This window comes from Acanthopagrus latus, chromosome 3 (assembly GCF_904848185.1).
Source record: "Acanthopagrus latus isolate v.2019 chromosome 3, fAcaLat1.1, whole genome shotgun sequence".
Classification (NCBI taxonomy): Eukaryota; Metazoa; Chordata; class Actinopteri; order Spariformes; family Sparidae; genus Acanthopagrus; species Acanthopagrus latus.
Window position 1 is genome coordinate 3,025,211 of NC_051041.1, and position 16,763 is coordinate 3,041,973.

A 16,763-nucleotide genomic window follows, 5' to 3' on the forward strand; every position below is an offset into this window, starting at 1 on the left:
TCAAAGGCTTCTGTGTGAGCAGAGGTTCCTTTTCCTCTTCCTACACCAGATCTTGTTGGTAGTGGAACAAACGGTTGTATTAAGCAGCTGGTCAGATAAGGTGCTGCCTCCCAAACAGGCCACATTCTGTTCCTCCAACATCCAACCTTCACTATATCTCAGAACAGAGACACACTGGCTCAAACTCCATATTCTCCCAACAACAACAACAACAACAACAACAACAACAACAACAACAAGACTCAGGTAAGAACATTTCCACACAGTATTCTGTGGCAGGTTAAATAATCACAGACATGAAGCTTGTTTCTGCAGAACTGGCACAGAACAACATTGTTACCACATGTACTGTCGAACCTGTTCTCCTCCATCGAGCTTCATTAAATATTTCAGTGTAAGCAATCACGTCTCCTGAATCTCCCTCCTCACCTGGTTAATCAGATGAACAGAAGCTCATCAACAATCAGTACACAGTAAAATGTACCAACAGCTGGTTGCACAGTATTCATGTTGAATGATGTTTGGACCATCACTGAACTGCAGTGGGTATCAGACTGGTCCACTACAAATCTACCGAGCCCTCTGACAGGAGACACTATTCTCTAACCCTGACCTCCACATCTTTAAGCTGCCTTTAATCCTTCACTCAGCCAAACAAACAACAAACAACAGAAACTCTGTCATATGACCCGGCCTCATATCTACTCTGGAGCTTCTCAGTGTAAACTACACTGCCTGGCCAAACTGGTTCAACTGTTTTCATTGGCAACTTCACATGAAAGCCTGCTCAGCAGTCCAACCACCATCACTGTCTGTCTGGTTCAACTAGTCACAACATAAACAGCAGCCCTGGTGGAATCCATGTCAGGTTCCTCATACCACCAGGGTCCAAGTTAAATGTGCAATGTGTAAGAACTGTTGTTGAACCATTTTTCAAAAAGACACCTGAATAAAATGACCAACAGGATGTGAAGAAATGACAGATTTGACATTATAATCTCTTTCTTCAGTTAGGTTAGAAAGCCCCAGACACTCACACAGATACACAGATAGATAGATCGACAGACATTCTGTACAGTTTTATATATATATATATATATATATATATATATATATATATATATATATATATATATATATATATATATATATAGAGAGAGAGAGAGAGAGAGAGAGAGAGAGAGAGAGAGAGATATGTGGATATGGATATATGGATATATATATATGGATATATATATTTGGGCTGATTCTTCTTTGCCATTCTTGTTTGCTTCCTTATATCTTCAGCAGTGGGTAGACAAACATGTAGTCCAGACCTGTTCAACTGGTGGCCCGTGGGCCAGATGAAGCCCTTTAACAACCTCATTCCAGCCATTTGATTTTGTTTGGAGGCTAATTAGCTGATTAATTATTTTTTTCAGCCGATAGTCACAAAAATACTTCATTTCAAAGTACTTCTAAAAAAGTAGTTGAAGAGGCCCAAAGTAGCCTGTCTGATCATTTAATACTGGTAGAGTGAAACAGTTGGATGGTCATCTCTTTTTAACTAAAATGATTCATTAACAACTCCTGAAAAACAAACTATTTGTCACAGAAAGAACACAGAACTGGTCAGTGCTCCCATTTACTCTAGTCCCAAAACCAAACTACCTTACATCACGGTCTCCTCACGTGGTGAGGTGAAGTGCTTTGTTAACGCTCTCTTACTTAATGATAATTAGAGCTGCATCATCTGGCATCACCTCAGCTGAACGTGGAAGGAGAGAGAAGAAAACAACTATCAGTAAAACAACCAGAGAGATATAACAGAGAACACTCCCACCTTGTCAACCAGTCCTTTTTTTTTGTATATTTCTTCACTGTTGTGGCTAGAAGCCATTTTTCCTGGTTTACTGTCTTTTGGTTCATCAAAGCTAAATAAAGTGTCACCAGGAGATTCACTGAGTGTGTTTGTCATTCAGGTCTCTGGTTTCAGCGGCTCAGAGAGCTCTGTGCTGTTGTCAGGAGCTGCAGGTCAGAAACAAACATCCTGTATTGAACTTTTATAAACAATAAATACAGGAAACAGTGTTGAAAAGGTTCATCTGCACAATAACGTGAAACATGTTTTAATCTAAAACATGAAGTGTGAATCAGATCAGCTGAAATAAAACCAAAGTAAGTTTTACTAACAAGATGGAGGGCTGATGGCTGAAATCAAACCAAGACAAATAATTTCAGACACAGTTGTAAATGCCAGATTATCTTTAGTCACTTTATTCCTCTCTTCTACTCACTCTGACTGAGTATCTGTTTATACTCAGTCTGTTTACTGCTGACTGGATTTACTTTCTCTGATACCTGTTTTAATTTTGCAACATGAATGAAAGAAATCAACTCAAAGACTGAAATCAAAGTAGTGAAATCTTTCCTTTTTCTCTCTCACCTTTCTTCTTTTTGTAAACGATGAATCCAGCAGCACTGATGAGAATGAGAGCAAGAACAACCACTGCAGCAGTGACGAGGACGGTCATGTTACTGGGCTTCACTGTTGAACACAATAAATTAAGACTGGTGCAGATGAAGCAGATTAGAACAAATTAAAACAATAAATTAGACTATTATTACTGTTTCAAGATGATCTCACCCTTCCCTTCATTTGTCCTGATCCGATCTTTCTCCAGTTTAGTGATGATGTCCTCCTTCACACCATAGAGCTGAAACACACAGTCGTACCTGGTCCAGTCTTCAGGTGTGACTGATGAAAGTTTCAGGTCAACACTCATCTGGAAGGTTCCATCGTGGTTGGGGAGGATCTCTCCGTGGTCCACCTCCTCATGAAGCTCCTCTCCATCTTTCCTCCAGAAGAGTGAGGCTCTGTGAGGGTAGAAACCTGTAGCGAGGCAGCTGACTGGAGAGGAGGGAGTCTTCTGGAGGAGAGACACTGAGGGAAGCTCTGGAGAGGAAAGAGAGAGAGATTAAAGAGGAGAGAGAGGAAAAGAAACAAGGTCAAAGAAAGATGAACAAATTACATTTGGAATCAATGAAATATTTTTAAAAAATGATGCATCATATACATCCTTTTTTACTTGCTAGCAGACTTCGTCTGCACTATTTTGTTTCAATACTATATTTGTTGGCACATCACTGCTGCAAACTGTTGATCAGGTGAATAGTGTGAAACCAGCAGCATGATGTGAATCATGTCATCCATCACTGATGTCAGACAGGTTGGATTAATAATACAATGACAGTTCAGTCTGAGCAGCCTATATGAAGGTCACTGTGTCTAATAAACTACATCAGGTCAGGTGATCCTACCTGTTCTCAGCAGAGAGCTCCTCCCATACTCCACATACTGCTTCAGGCGCGCCGGAAAAATCTGAGTCAAATCAGTCTTAGTTCCTAAATCTTCATGGCTGTTATGCAATGGGACAGCCTCAGGTCTAAGAGGGATCCATGTTAATGTATTCAGATCAAATTCCTCAAAGTCTTCTCCATCATAACCAAACTGTGTGAAACCTTTGACCTCATCAGTCTCATCATCCCACTCACAGCCCTCCACCTTCTGTAAAACATGGACACCTGAGACAGAGACAGAGACTGTAATTAACACTGATTCACACATGAAACATTCAGTGGAAAGATGATCTTAAAAACACTGTACATTGTGTGATGACTGCTGTTTTTAACTGTGTGATCATGAATCAGGTTATTATCAGTAGTTTGTGTTTAACAGCTTCAGCAACAAGTCTAACTAGCAGCTGATTAATGTTGACATGATGAATGACAGGTAGTGGCTGGACCACTGAAGACAAACTGATATGATGGTTTACTTTACATCAATCTCTATTTCAGGTTCTGTGTAAAATGATGTTAGAGTTTGAACTGATTGGTGTCTTGAGGCCCTGAGTCACTTTACAACTAAGATGCAGAACAGTAAAAAGTTAAACAGGCTGTAACATGTTACACACTGTACCTCCAGTTTGGTGGAAGAGACTCATCAAAATGTTTATGTAGGCTTCATTTGGCAAAAAGTGGAAACAGTTTTGTCTGTAAAACTCCAACCGCTCAGGATACTTTATGAAGAATGATTTAGCAATGTCCTTTACATCCAGTGTTCCTTTGCTGTCACAGTACCCCCACAGAAGTTCATCAATCTCCAGTGTTCCCACAAATCTTGGGAAGTTTGGGATTCCAGTTGATGTAGTTTGGAAATACTTCAGGGAGTGTAGCACTGCAGGACAAACAAATAGGAGTATAAACATCACTAATCATAAATATGATGCCAAGTGAAAATATAAACATGATATGAAGTGTGTGTGTTTGCTGTGAAGGAACAAAATGCAAAAGTTGTAATGTAATGTGCAGAACAAACAGCCTCCATTCAGTATGAACACACACTCATCATCACCTCTCAGAAATATGAAGAAATCAGTATGAGTCAGTAAAAACAGTCTGATCACGTTGAAGCAGGTGTGTAGTCAGTAATGGGCCAAGTTTAGTCAGAATGTATTTTATCACAGTAGTACGGAAGCCCTAAACGGCCATGCATTCACACATTTTATTTCCTCTGGATAACGATATAATTAAGAGTGAGAATGTGTGTGTGTGTCTGTAAATGACCTTTAATATGATAATTGTTTAAGAACATCTTGTTTTCATTTAGTTTACTGATATAATTTGAAGCCAAGTTATTATTTTATTAACTATATTAGATGCTAAATGCAGGACTTTTATTTGTCTCACTGTGAATCGTGTGTGTCTGCGTGTCTTCTTCATGTTTTTCTTCCTCTTCTTTCCTTCTTTTCCTTCACTGGGTGCCGGATGGTTTCAGTCTTTTGGACCTTGTGGTTCCACTGCAGTATCAGTAAATCTCTCTCTTCGTCTTGGGGTCTTGGGCAGCTCGCCTCTCAACCTGCCCCCCTCACAGAGGACAGGTATGGGCCACGCCCCTCACAGAGGGCACATATTGACCCCGCCCCCTCACAGAGGGCATATAATGACCCCGCCCCCCCACGGAGGACATGTATTGGCCACGCCCCCCCCCCCCCCCACAGAGGACATGTATTGACCCCGCCCCCTCACAGAGAACATATATTGACCCCGCCCCCACAGAGGACATGTATTGACCCCGCCCCCTCACAGAAGACACTTATTGGCCACGCCCCCCTCACGGAGGACAGGTTCAGTGCAGCGAGCCAGAACCCAGAAAAAAGACCTCTCTGTTATTTAATAGTCTTTGCAATGACGTTATGTCGCTGTGGGCTGATATAATATTTTGAAATAATAGTAGTAATGGCACTGGTAAAAAATATATACTTTTTTTTATTTTTCAATATATATTTTTTTTCTGCCCCTGTTTTCGGCGCCCCGAGCACTTGCCTATACTGCCTATGCCCAGGCAGGACCATCAGTAAAGAGTCTGACCATCATCCAGCCGAGGATGCTACTACGACGACATCAGGCTCACTTAGATTGTGCCGCCGATATAGCTGAAGCCTTGCTAACCATCTTCTTAGATTACGCACATTAATGTGTATAATATTTGTAATAGCGAAGCATAACGCTGTTTCAGCCTGTGTCAGGCCTTGATTGGGGAGATATGTGACGCGGTGATCGTTATGCTCCGGCTCCTCTGACATTGCTACACTGAATGATGTCTCCTGCAATGATTTAATAAACTACACTATCGTTTTGTTTTCTCGTGATCTCAAATTAATTATATTGCTATCTCGGGAAAACAAAGTTTTGTTATCACAAGATCTCAAGAAAATTATCCAGTTATTTTGGGAAAATGGAGGAAATAAAATATATGAATGCATAGCCATTTAGGGCTTCCATACCAGAAGAAGATGCATCTAATAAAAAACGTGGCTTTGTAACGTGACTGTCACAACAATGAGCCGTGATGCCATCGACTATCCATTTATCCAGAGGAATCAGGACCATCTAACAGTTATTGTACTGTTGTGTGTCAAGCAGGACTTCCCCCTACAAATTAACAGTTAAAATGTTATACTAAATATATTTTTCTCAGATGTATGAAGAGGCTGTTTCTGTGACGTTTCACTGTTTGGATTGTGTGACTATTTTTAAGCAACATATCATCAATTCAACATCAATGTATATTAATACAATCAGGAAATAGTTCAATATAATATTGATAGTATCATTCATGATTTCATGAAAAAACAAGGACAAAAAGAAGAATCAACTAAAAGTACTATAACATTCACACTGTTAATGGTTTTATAGTTTGTCCTCACATGAATTGAGGGTCTAAGGACAGAGGAAGTCGTTCTCTGTACAGATTGATCAATACATTTCATCCAGAGTTGATTGTACAGTATTTGTTTGATTTAACAGTAACAAAGTGTTGTTCTCTCTCAATTCAAACATTGCTCTGCTGGCTGTTCTCATTCTCTGATTCATTTTACTGCTCATTAGTGTAAACAGCTGACCAATACTGAAGCTACAGTGACTGTAATGAATGCAAAGACATGTGTTACATGTGTGACTTGTGTCTGATGTTTGCTGTGTCATGCAGCATGTTTACACACAAAAGAAACACCACTGCTGATTGAACAGTTCAAGTTCTTGTGCAAATATGATCCAATGATCCAAATTCATCTGGAGCAGCTGCCCAGAAACAGAACTTTGATAAGTCCAGATGTTCAAATGAGCAGCAGCCTGTTTGCTGTTGTGCAAGATCAAACTCCTTGAACCAGGAAGCTATTATGCCCTGATGTTTCAAGATTAAACTGTCGTAGTTGGGTCAGTGTCTGTTTTTGTCATTTTTGTTACTTTCAAGTTTGTTCAAGTCCTTTTTTGTTCTGGGAAAAGATGACCCACATAATTCTTCACTGGCCCACCCAAAGTCCAGTTTCTTCTACTTAGCTGCAGAGTCGAGTTGATTGTGAAGTTTAAAGAGTTTAAAGGTTTAAAATATGATCTTACCTGGTGATGAAACGTGACAGAAGAGAAACAACAACAATAATGTTCTCATCTTGATTTGATGAAGACGAGTGAGTGAAGGACCGAGCTGGATCAGCTGTTTCCTGTCGTTTATCCTGGCAGAGGGCGATATATAGAGGGAGAGGGAGAGATAAAGGTCGGTCTAGAAATGGGCGGGTGAATAGTTTGTCTCACCTGTGAAGAACTCTGACAGGCCCCCAACAGGCCATCCAGGAGAAATCAGCATTATTATTATTACGATAATCATTTTTTTCTCCTTATGATTTATTATCATCATTATTGTTGTTATTGGTTTTACTTCATCAAAATGTTTCTTTCGCATTTAACTATCTTGCAACATTAGTGTTTGGAATATCACTTTATTGTGGGAAGAAAGAATTGGCTCCTCTTTTATGATAATATGGTTGAAGTCCTTCCTCTGCTGGTGATCTGACAGACTGAAATGTTTCACCAGCAGTAACTTAACATGAGTCCAGAAACAGCTGAAAAGCTGCATGATGTAACAAACAGTTGAGCTAATTCTATTCTAGTAATTCAAGTACATCATTTTAGCTCATTTAATAATAAATACAGAGCAGCTGGAAGTTCATGTTTTGTCCTCTCCTTTTTACTTTTTACTTACTAGATCCCACAGCACACAAATTGATTGGTTTTCTAAATTAATTTGAATTTAAATCTAATTTGTACCTTATTAAATGTGCGTGGTTGAGGTGGTTCCATGCAGGAAAAGAGAACTAACAGAATGTTTCTGACCTTTCAGCTGCCGTCAACAGACTGAATCCAGAAACACGACTGACAAACACACCGTCCTGCTCACAGAGACGTCATGAGGAACAACAGATACAACCACAAGAAAACTAAATGCTCTGACTTGAAGGATGTTGATGCCGTCTTCATTCTTGTAGCAGGAGGTTCACATTGAAAGTCTGATTTGAAGATGTGACTCCTCGACCTCTTGATGTCTTGACCACATCAGTCTGGACACTAAACATGTACACACAGAGAATTGTCCTGTTATTGTCATGACATCTTAAAGAATTGTATAAACTTCCTCTCAGAGCTGCTTTTATTCTAGTAGCTGATCTTTTTCTCTCATCTGAGGAATTCTTGTTGATGACACGTCCACAGCCCTGTTCTTTATGACCCTTATTTCAATAAACCAGAATTATACACACAGTGTTCAGAACACTCAAAGAAAACATTAAAACATGAAAAATACAATCAGACTTTATTAATGTAAGAACAATAGGAAATACACAGAACAGTAATGAATGAAATGAGATTATTATAACCACAAGGAGAACTTAGTAAATACAAGTTACAGGACAAAACACAATAACATAAATATCAGTGGTAAGAAATAAATACATTCATGACAATTTAGTCTTTAAATGGTATTTTTTAAAAAATGTACAAAAGAATGAAAACAGACAGAAGGTGAACAAAGTCTCCACACAGCAGATGTTACTGTTCAGTGCTGAACTTTCCTTTTAGCTCGACAGTTTCAGGGATTACATTCACCCTCATGTACCAGCAACATGTCCTCAGTGATTGTGTCCCTTCTTCTTTATAGCTCCACAGTTTGGAGCCCACTGGTTTAATCTCACTGATTTAAGAGAAAACTCTTTTCTTGACTTCATCATCATCAGACATTTAATCTTTTCAGTGTTTAGAAGAGAAAAACATATATACTCTTTAAATTCTTGCAGTTATTCTGAAGATGTTTTTTAAACACATTTTGATTTAAACATGTTGCTGGTAGGTGTGGCAACTGATCCAAAGTAGACAGAAATACCACAGAGAACAATACAAGTGTCACAGCCCTGTTTGTAATACTGTCTATAATACCACTAAACAGCCATTAGATGGCAGCAAAGAAATGTATGAAATAGAGGCTGAGAGTTTCACAGCTGCCCGACCCAAAGCTCTGGTATTTGATGACCTGGGAATGAGACTCAACAATCAGCTATGTTTCTCCAGAATCACATGCTGCATGTTTGAAGTGGGCAGAGCTCTAATGGGGGAAATAACATGTGACGTCATGCACCAATCAGGAACAGGCTACAGCTTTTGGGTTGCTTGGTCGCTGTCAATCATATAACATACTGCTACCACCATCACATCATATCATTTTGTATCATCACTTATAGTTTAGCTGTCTCATTTGAAGTCTTCCAGATTGTTTGTGTAACTCAACTGTCTTCATTCAGTCTCTCAGAGAGCTGAGAGCTGTTGTCAGGAGCTGTAAAGACAAACACACTGTTAGTCCACTTATCCTGCACTGACACGCCTTTAAGAAACAACGACTACCTGCTGACATTTGCAGCAGTGATGTAACCTGTCTTTGATGGTGACATCTTTTAGTTTATGATTAGAAATAATAATTTATGAAATTCAAATCCACAACCTATGCAAATTCAATAATGTGTTATTGCTGCCAAACAAATAACTAATTCATTCATGAATTCTTCAGGGATTAGATTATTCCAGTCTAAAACAAACAGTCCTTGTTTCTGGTATTCATTTTTCCAGAAGAGATTTCAGTGATGTTGGGAAAATGATTATTATCATTCAGATCAACTGTTTTATGCCCTAATGATGAGATTGATCTGCTTATGATCAGTTTCCATTTATTTAACTGTATTTTCCAGTAAATAAATCCTGACACAAGTGCATGTTACACCACATAAAACAAGTTCCACTCACCACATGGAGGGCATCTGGCTGAAAGAAGAAGAGGTCTGTCTGTTTGGGACACTGTCTGCCCGTCGAGTGCAGCAGCTGCAGCCATGGTGTCGTGCTGGAGACAGGTATCTGTAAAGAGGTGAGCACAACAGTCTCTGATTTTTTCCAAGACCAAGATGGATGAGCACAGCTCTTATTCTGACTCTCTTCCTCCCTGGGGCATGAGGCCTGGTCAGGTTGGATGATTGAAAGATGATCTGGGCAGTGTTTGTCTCAAAGTCTGCTGCCAATGATAATCAATGTATTTCTGCAATATGTGTCTCAGAGCAACAGCTGAATAAGTAACACTTTGAATGAGCCTCCAACTGCTGCACCTGTATGCACCACCATGTTACTCTAAATGCTGGTTGTTCTATTTACAGTCAAGTGAGAGAAGGATCACACGGCCCAGAGCCTGCAAGAGTTTGCAGAGTGACAGAAGTGTTATGAGGAAGTGGGCATAGGGCTGAGAAGCAACAGCTGATGAGGATGTGGTGAAGTTTCTATGGAATTCAGTGACAATCCTAGTCAGCATGGCAGCTGAGAAATTGTGTGTCAAGGAGGAACAAGAAGCCAAACAGTCCAACAAGAAAATCTACAGGGCAAACAAAATCCCCGACATCAGAAAAGACTGACATCAGATTTGAAGTGAAACTGAAGAAGAGCTCTGACACCACTGCAAGATGGTCGGCAGTTTATTTTCTTATTACTCCTCTTCAACATCTTCTCAGTAGTGACATTATCATGACTCACAGGCTCTGAGCCTTACAGAGTTTACTGGTGCTTCTAATTGTGAAATGATGATGCTGATGCTTATTTCAATTTTTCAACTGAAACTTAAAGACTTAAATCAAAGTTCTGAAATCTTCTTTCTCACCTTTAATCTTTTTGTAAACGATGAATCCAGCAGCAACGATGAGAATAAGAACAACCACTGCAGCAGTGACGAGGACGGTCATGTTACTGGGCTTCACTGTTGAATATCAGAAATTAAGACTGGTGCAGATGAAACAAAATTAAAACATTTAATTAGTTTATTATTTCTTCTTTTTACCGGCATGAATTCCCATGCACTCCCCTTCAGCACCCTCTGATCTCACTCTTACCCCAGTTGGTTCTGATCCGATCTTTCTCCAGTCTGGTGATGATTTCCTCCTTCACACCAGAGAGCTGAAACACACAGTCGTACCTGGTCCAGTCTTCAGGTGTGACTGATGAAAGTTTCAGGTCAACACTCATCTGGAAGGTTCCATCGTGGTTGGGGAGGATCTCTCCGTGGTCCACCTCCTCATGAAGCTCCTCTCCATCTTTCCTCCAGACGAGTGAGGCTCTGTGAGGGTAGAAACCTGTAGCGAGGCAGCTGACTGGAGAGGAGGGAGTCTTCTGGAGGAGAGACACTGAGGGAAGCTCTGGAGAGAGATCAATGAAACTACTTCTAGTTTGAAACACCGAGACAACAAACTTACCTAACTCGTGCTAAGTGAACTCTGGCTATCACAGTCTGAGCATCGATGGAAAGAAATTTTCAGAACAGCCAAAACTGATGGTTAGGATGACATCAAATCTTACAGCTACAGAATATAAAGAGACAACAATGTAATATCAGACTGGCTGGAGTGAAAACACAACAGCAGTTCAGTCTGAGCAGACTGTATGAACATGATTGAGCCTGATCAGGTCATCATTCTACCTGTTCTCAGCAGAGAGCTCCTCCCATAATCCAAATAGTTCTTCAGCCACTCAGGGTGAATCACCATAAGGTAATACTGATTGTACTTCATTCTAGCTTTGTCAGCATCCCATTTCAGTTTGGTGGTGAAAGCCTGTTGTTTTGGAGCGATCCATATCTCTCTCTTCAGGTCGATTGATATGAAATCTTCTCCATCATAACCATACTGATTAAAACCAAGAATCTCTTCGGTCTCATCATCCCACTCACAGCCAGTCAACCTCTGTAAAATGTGAACACCTGAGACAGAGAAAGAAACACCTCACATCATCACTTTAAGGTTTAACATGCTTACAATGTGCAGTGAAATCATCCATCCTGTCATCCATCCATCTGATCGAGCATTCCCAACTCAATAAACGATTTAAGGTTCTCTGATCCTCGTGTTTTAACGTTCACACCAGTCAGATGTTCTGTGGTCCAATCATTCCCTGAAGCATTATTAGTCAATAAAGTATTCAGTCTTTTTCACTGTGCATGATGGAAACTTTCTTTCAGCCCCCAGAGGCTGATAAAATCAATTGCAAATATTTCTGATACAAATCTAAGTATTTGTATAATTATGAAGATCAGTTCAAGAAGTAAAAGGTGAAATATAACATACTGTACCTCCACTTTGGTTGAAGCGCTGTTTCAAACTATTAATTTCAGCTTTGAAATAAGTTGACACCTCCCCAAAACATGTTCTTTTGTAATGCTCCAAGTGGTGAGGATCATCTTCCAATAATTTTTTTGCCCAGTCATGTTTTGGATCAATTATCTTTTTGCTGCTGTCACAGCGGCCCACCAGATTATCATCAACCACCGCAGCAGCAGCAAACTCCGGGAAGTCTGGGAGTCCAGAAGATGCAGTGGTGATATACTTCAGGGAGTGTTTCACTGCAGGACAGAACAGGTTCATAGATTCAGTATAAATACACACATCATCATCATCACACTCATCATAAATATGTTGTCATGGTAACACTTTAGGTTATGGCCTGCCATCTACAGCACGAATCTTCTTATCTAACCACCTATTCTACTTTAAAGAGAAGTTACACTCAAAGTACTCTAATGATCAGGATCCGGGCGTCGTTAAGCTCAGTTGGTAAAGCAGGCGTCCCATGTGCAGAGGCTTTGTCCTCACTGTGGCGGCCCCAGGTTTGAGTCCCGGCCTGGGTGCCCTTTGCAGAATTTCTCTCCCCCTCTCTCTCTCACCCCGTTTCCTGAAGTGTTGCATGGTAAACCGATACAGTCATTACGGATTTAAAGCATCGTTTACAGATGGGCCTTGTGGTGCCCGTGGGCTTGCGCTTACTGTCGGCAACGTAAGCAAAATATTTCCATATTTCTCTCCGTGCTTCTACTTTTTCAACATGCCTCGGATGGTCGGCAGGAGCACTCATGCCACTTTCAGCTGACAAACATGCGGACTTATTCAAAGAGTTCAAAGAGCTGCAGGTTAGCGATAGATAATATTACGTTAAATCTCGCCCGGATGGAAGTCAAGCGAATATTTTTACCATCAGAGTTGCACAAGTCAGGGGTTAAGCTAACAGTTTAACAGTCCGATGTGGTTCCACACATCTCTGCATGCAAACACAACGTTCACACTGGTAACATGAACTTTACCATAACATGCGCTGGTGTTCACAAGTATGCTGATCAACAACACCACTTATAAATTATCTATTTTAAGTCAATCAGAACCGGTAATATAATCATAGCATGTACATTTTTGTCAATAATTTATTAAATTATATTGTAATTTATATTATTAGAAAATGGTCTGATTAGAGCACAGACCTCCACCAGGTCTGGGTCATTTGTGTTAATAATGTAGTTTGCAGGCTAAAAATTCAGGGTTTGAACTTTATCAACATGAAATGCAAATTGCAAATTTCCCCTTTGTGGGACGAATAAAGTTTCTCCTTTCTGTGCGACCTAAGAACAATTTTAGGCACAACTTTACAAATTTTGGTCGCGTGTGCGACCAAATTGGTCTCTGGAGCCCTGAGACCAGCAGCCTCCAGCTTTGGGTCACTAGTTCACTTGTGAACTGTTCTGTGTTTCATAAACAGCTTCAAGGAAAGTTATCTGAGGAGGACTTTAACACTGGAACAGGGTCAAAATATAAAAACAGGCTTTTTCACTTTAGGTCCAGACAAACTTTACATTGTATATATCAACTTATATTCTAACACAGATGGACTTCACTTTGATTAACTCACCTGAACATATTTTAACACAGCTCTTGTCTTATAGCATCACACACCTACAGCAACTCACTGCCTTTGTTTCAATTGATGTAATATTTTTTGCTTTTTTGGAAGTATTGTATTTAGAGAGCGTTTCATAAAGAGGAGCGGTCTCAGAGAGTCTAAACACACCTGAAATGATTATCTTTTTTAAAATGTGTTCAAGGTTTTTACCCCTTTTGGTGCGACACATTTAATCTAAATAAAGTAAATTTCTAAATATCTATACTGTGTGGAGAGAAGACGCAGTTTGTCCTTTTTGCTACTTCCAAGTTTTTATAAGTGCATTTTATTCTAGGAAAAGATGGCCCACATCATTCTGCACTGACCCACCCAAAATACAGTTTATGCAACTCCACTGAAAGTGAAAGTAAACTTGGAGCAAAAAAAAACCAAGCGCACTGTGAAGTTTAAAGATTTTAAAGATTAAAATGTGATCTTACCTGGAGATGAAACATGACAGAAGAGAAGCAACAACAACAACATTCTGATACTGTTTTGAAGAGGATGAGTGAGAGAAGGACCGAGCTGGATCAACTGTTTCTTGTTGTTTGTTCTGGCAGAGGGAAGTGAGAGTGATTCTGTCCTGAATATAAAACTAGTCCAGACTGCCTTCAAGTGACCTAGTCCTCACCAACACCTCTCACATAGGGTGTCATATTTTACATTTATTCCAACACAGGTGGACTTCACTTTGATAAATTCATCTGAACATATTTTAACACAGCTCTTGTCTTATATCATCACACACCTACAGCGACTCACTGCCTTTGTTTAAACTGATGTAACATTTTTTACTTTTTTGAAAGTATTGTATTTAGAGAGCGTTTCATAAAGAGGAGCGGTCTCAGAGAGTCTAAACACACCTGAAATGATTATCTTTTTAAAATATGTTCAAAAAGTTTTTCTCTCTTTTGTTGCAACACATTTAATCATATAAAGCACTAAATTTCTATACTGTATAAAGACGTTTTTGTAGTGTAGCCCTCTCACTCAACTCTGTTTTATGAATTCATGAATACCTCTTTTATGTATCAGACTGCATGGGAGCCACTTGGTGAGAGCTACTAAAATGTATTATTTGGGATGTTTTACAATAATTAACACATATTGAAAATGACTCTGGCTAAATTGCAGAGAGACCTAGTTAGTTACTTAATTGTTTCTATGTTGTTATTGAGCATTAATTTTCCCATGCAGTTCACTTAAACTGTAACTTTAGCTCTTATTCAATATAAACATCATCAGCATGTAAAACAGCTTCAAACAAGGTTTTAGCATTAATAACTGTTTTAATGTCTAAACCTTGTGGCTCATATCTTTCTCCTTTGTTTTTAATCACCTCATAACAGAAATACACTCACATCAGAAACGTTCACAATAGTAATACTCCGGGTTTTTGTACTGTTTCAGTTGGTACCAGTGATGGTGCGCATGCGTGAGCTCATATAGAAATAACCGTTGAACCCGCAGGTCAGGATACTCACCCGAACCACGTAAAAGCGATCCAGCAGTTTCCAAAACCTCTTCCCAGAGGCAGCGACGTGACCAGAGACCCGTCCAGAGGCTCGGTTCTGTTCCGAGGCTCGGTCCTTCACCGACTCCTCCATCCTGTAGCAGCCATGTCCACGTCCAACCTCGCCTCCTGATTAGCAGTTAGCGATGCTAACCGCTAGTAACAGTCCCATCTTTGTCTTCAGTTAGCGCCAGTAATGAGCCCTCACTTCTAAAACACGCTCGATTACACTCTTAACAAAATAAGCAAACACTCGCACAAACTTCCGGTTGATAACGGTCCATCCATAATCCATAAAGTTATTTCAAAGTTTGCTCGGACTTAATGTCTTTCCCCTTCTCTCAGCAGCTCTTTCTCTCTTCATTTCCCGGGCTTTCCCTCTTGTCCCGCCCCTCTAACAATCCGACAGGTTAATCCCCAAGAACAGAAAATGATTGACACCTGCCCAAACCAATGAGAACCCAAAGAAACTTGAGATATTCGAAGGCCTTTGAAAACATAGGACAATTTGGTATCATTTAAACAATTAACCATACAAATATTAACAGCAGCAATACATTTATAGGCCCACAATAGAACACTTCATCAACTGAAGTAAATGTAATAAACCCATATAAATAAATTAGCACTATAAAGAGAAACTTTCCAAAGATTTTCAGTGCAATTGTCGATGTCAGTGAAGGACGAGCACCAAACATTTAGGAATCACACTGAAACGTATTGATTATTGGAGTATTATATAGTAACATTTAATCACTTTATCTCTGGGTACCTCTGTATTTAAATCATTTCTATTATTGTTGTATGTTGCTTGTACATTTAATTTGTGTAAACCGTCAGCTCAGTTGTTCATGCTAAGCTAACCTAACCTTGTCTGGGAGCTAACTCTGCTCAGAGTTCACATTGATATCAATCTCCTCATTCAAATCCTCTGTGAGAATACTGAATGTTCAGGTAATATACTGAAGTGTCGTCACAAATGAGCATGTGGACCAAACTTGTTAAAATGTGAGTATTTTATTGAAAAGACAAACTTCAGCACAAAAACAAAGAACAAGACATTTGAGTTTAACATTCATTCATGTTCATCAATGTAAAGGAATTTACATGTTTAGTCTCATAAGAAAAAAATAGCAAATGTTTGGCTGTGAACAGACGACATCACGGTCACATGACTTACACATCACCACCACTTAATGTCTTACTATATTATTACTATACTCATTTTCTATAAACTGATATAAACAAGTTGTAAAGTTAGAGTTAGAATCGTCTGTAACTAAAGTCTGGTCACACGCTGTCCACTGATTTTAGTATGAATTCAAAAGAAAACAACAATCAATACAACCAATCAGTCCAAATAGTCCCTTTTATACAACATTACTTACAATGCAAGACGCCATCTTTACTCTTTTACTGTTTTTCAGTTCAGCAAAGCTAAATAAAGTGACACCAGGAGAGTCACTGAGTGTGTTTGTCATTCAGGTCTCTGGATTCAGCCGTTCAGAGAGCTCTACACTGTTGTCAGGAGCTGCTAAACAATAAATACAGGAAACAGTGTTGAAAAAGGTTCATCTGCACAATAATGTGAAACATG

At 39.5% G+C, this 16,763-nt stretch overlaps 2 protein-coding genes across 4 annotated transcripts in view; both read right to left on the bottom strand.

Annotated features, from left to right (window-relative positions):
* Positions 1-1,829: 1,829 nt before the first annotated feature.
* On the bottom strand, positions 1,830-7,869 carry LOC119014490 (class I histocompatibility antigen, F10 alpha chain-like). 2 transcript variants are annotated; one of them, XM_037089721.1, is made up of 8 exons: positions 7,829-7,869; positions 6,940-7,052; positions 3,959-4,216; positions 3,301-3,564; positions 2,627-2,935; positions 2,426-2,527; positions 2,173-2,190; positions 1,830-2,007 (listed from the first exon to the last, which is right to left on the bottom strand). In XM_037089721.1, the coding sequence occupies exons 1-8, from the start codon at positions 7,852-7,854 to the stop codon at positions 1,958-1,960; spliced, it is 1,140 nt and encodes a 379-aa protein (XP_036945616.1). In that variant the 5' UTR covers positions 7,855-7,869; the 3' UTR covers positions 1,830-1,957. The 2 variants fall into 2 exon arrangements, with proteins under 2 accessions (XP_036945616.1, XP_036945622.1); XM_037089727.1 differs by lacking the exon at positions 2,173-2,190.
* A 1,112-nt stretch (positions 7,870-8,981) lies between these two features.
* Positions 8,982-16,763, bottom strand: part of LOC119014448 (major histocompatibility complex class I-related gene protein-like) — a 92,791-nt gene continuing 85,009 nt past the window's right edge. Inside the window, exons 2-7 of one of the 2 annotated variants that reach the window (XM_037089631.1) lie at positions 12,020-12,289; positions 11,372-11,650; positions 10,788-11,090; positions 10,559-10,654; positions 9,664-9,771; positions 8,982-9,199 (exon numbers count right to left, since the gene is read on the bottom strand). In XM_037089631.1, the coding sequence (XP_036945526.1) occupies positions 9,150-9,199; positions 9,664-9,771; positions 10,559-10,654; positions 10,788-11,090; positions 11,372-11,650; positions 12,020-12,289 (1,106 nt within the window). In that variant the 3' untranslated portion in view covers positions 8,982-9,149. Of the gene's footprint in view, positions 9,200-9,663; positions 9,772-10,558; positions 10,678-10,787; positions 11,091-11,371; positions 11,651-12,019; positions 12,290-16,763 lie in introns of those variants that run through there. The other variant, XM_037089640.1, reaches the window with a different exon arrangement.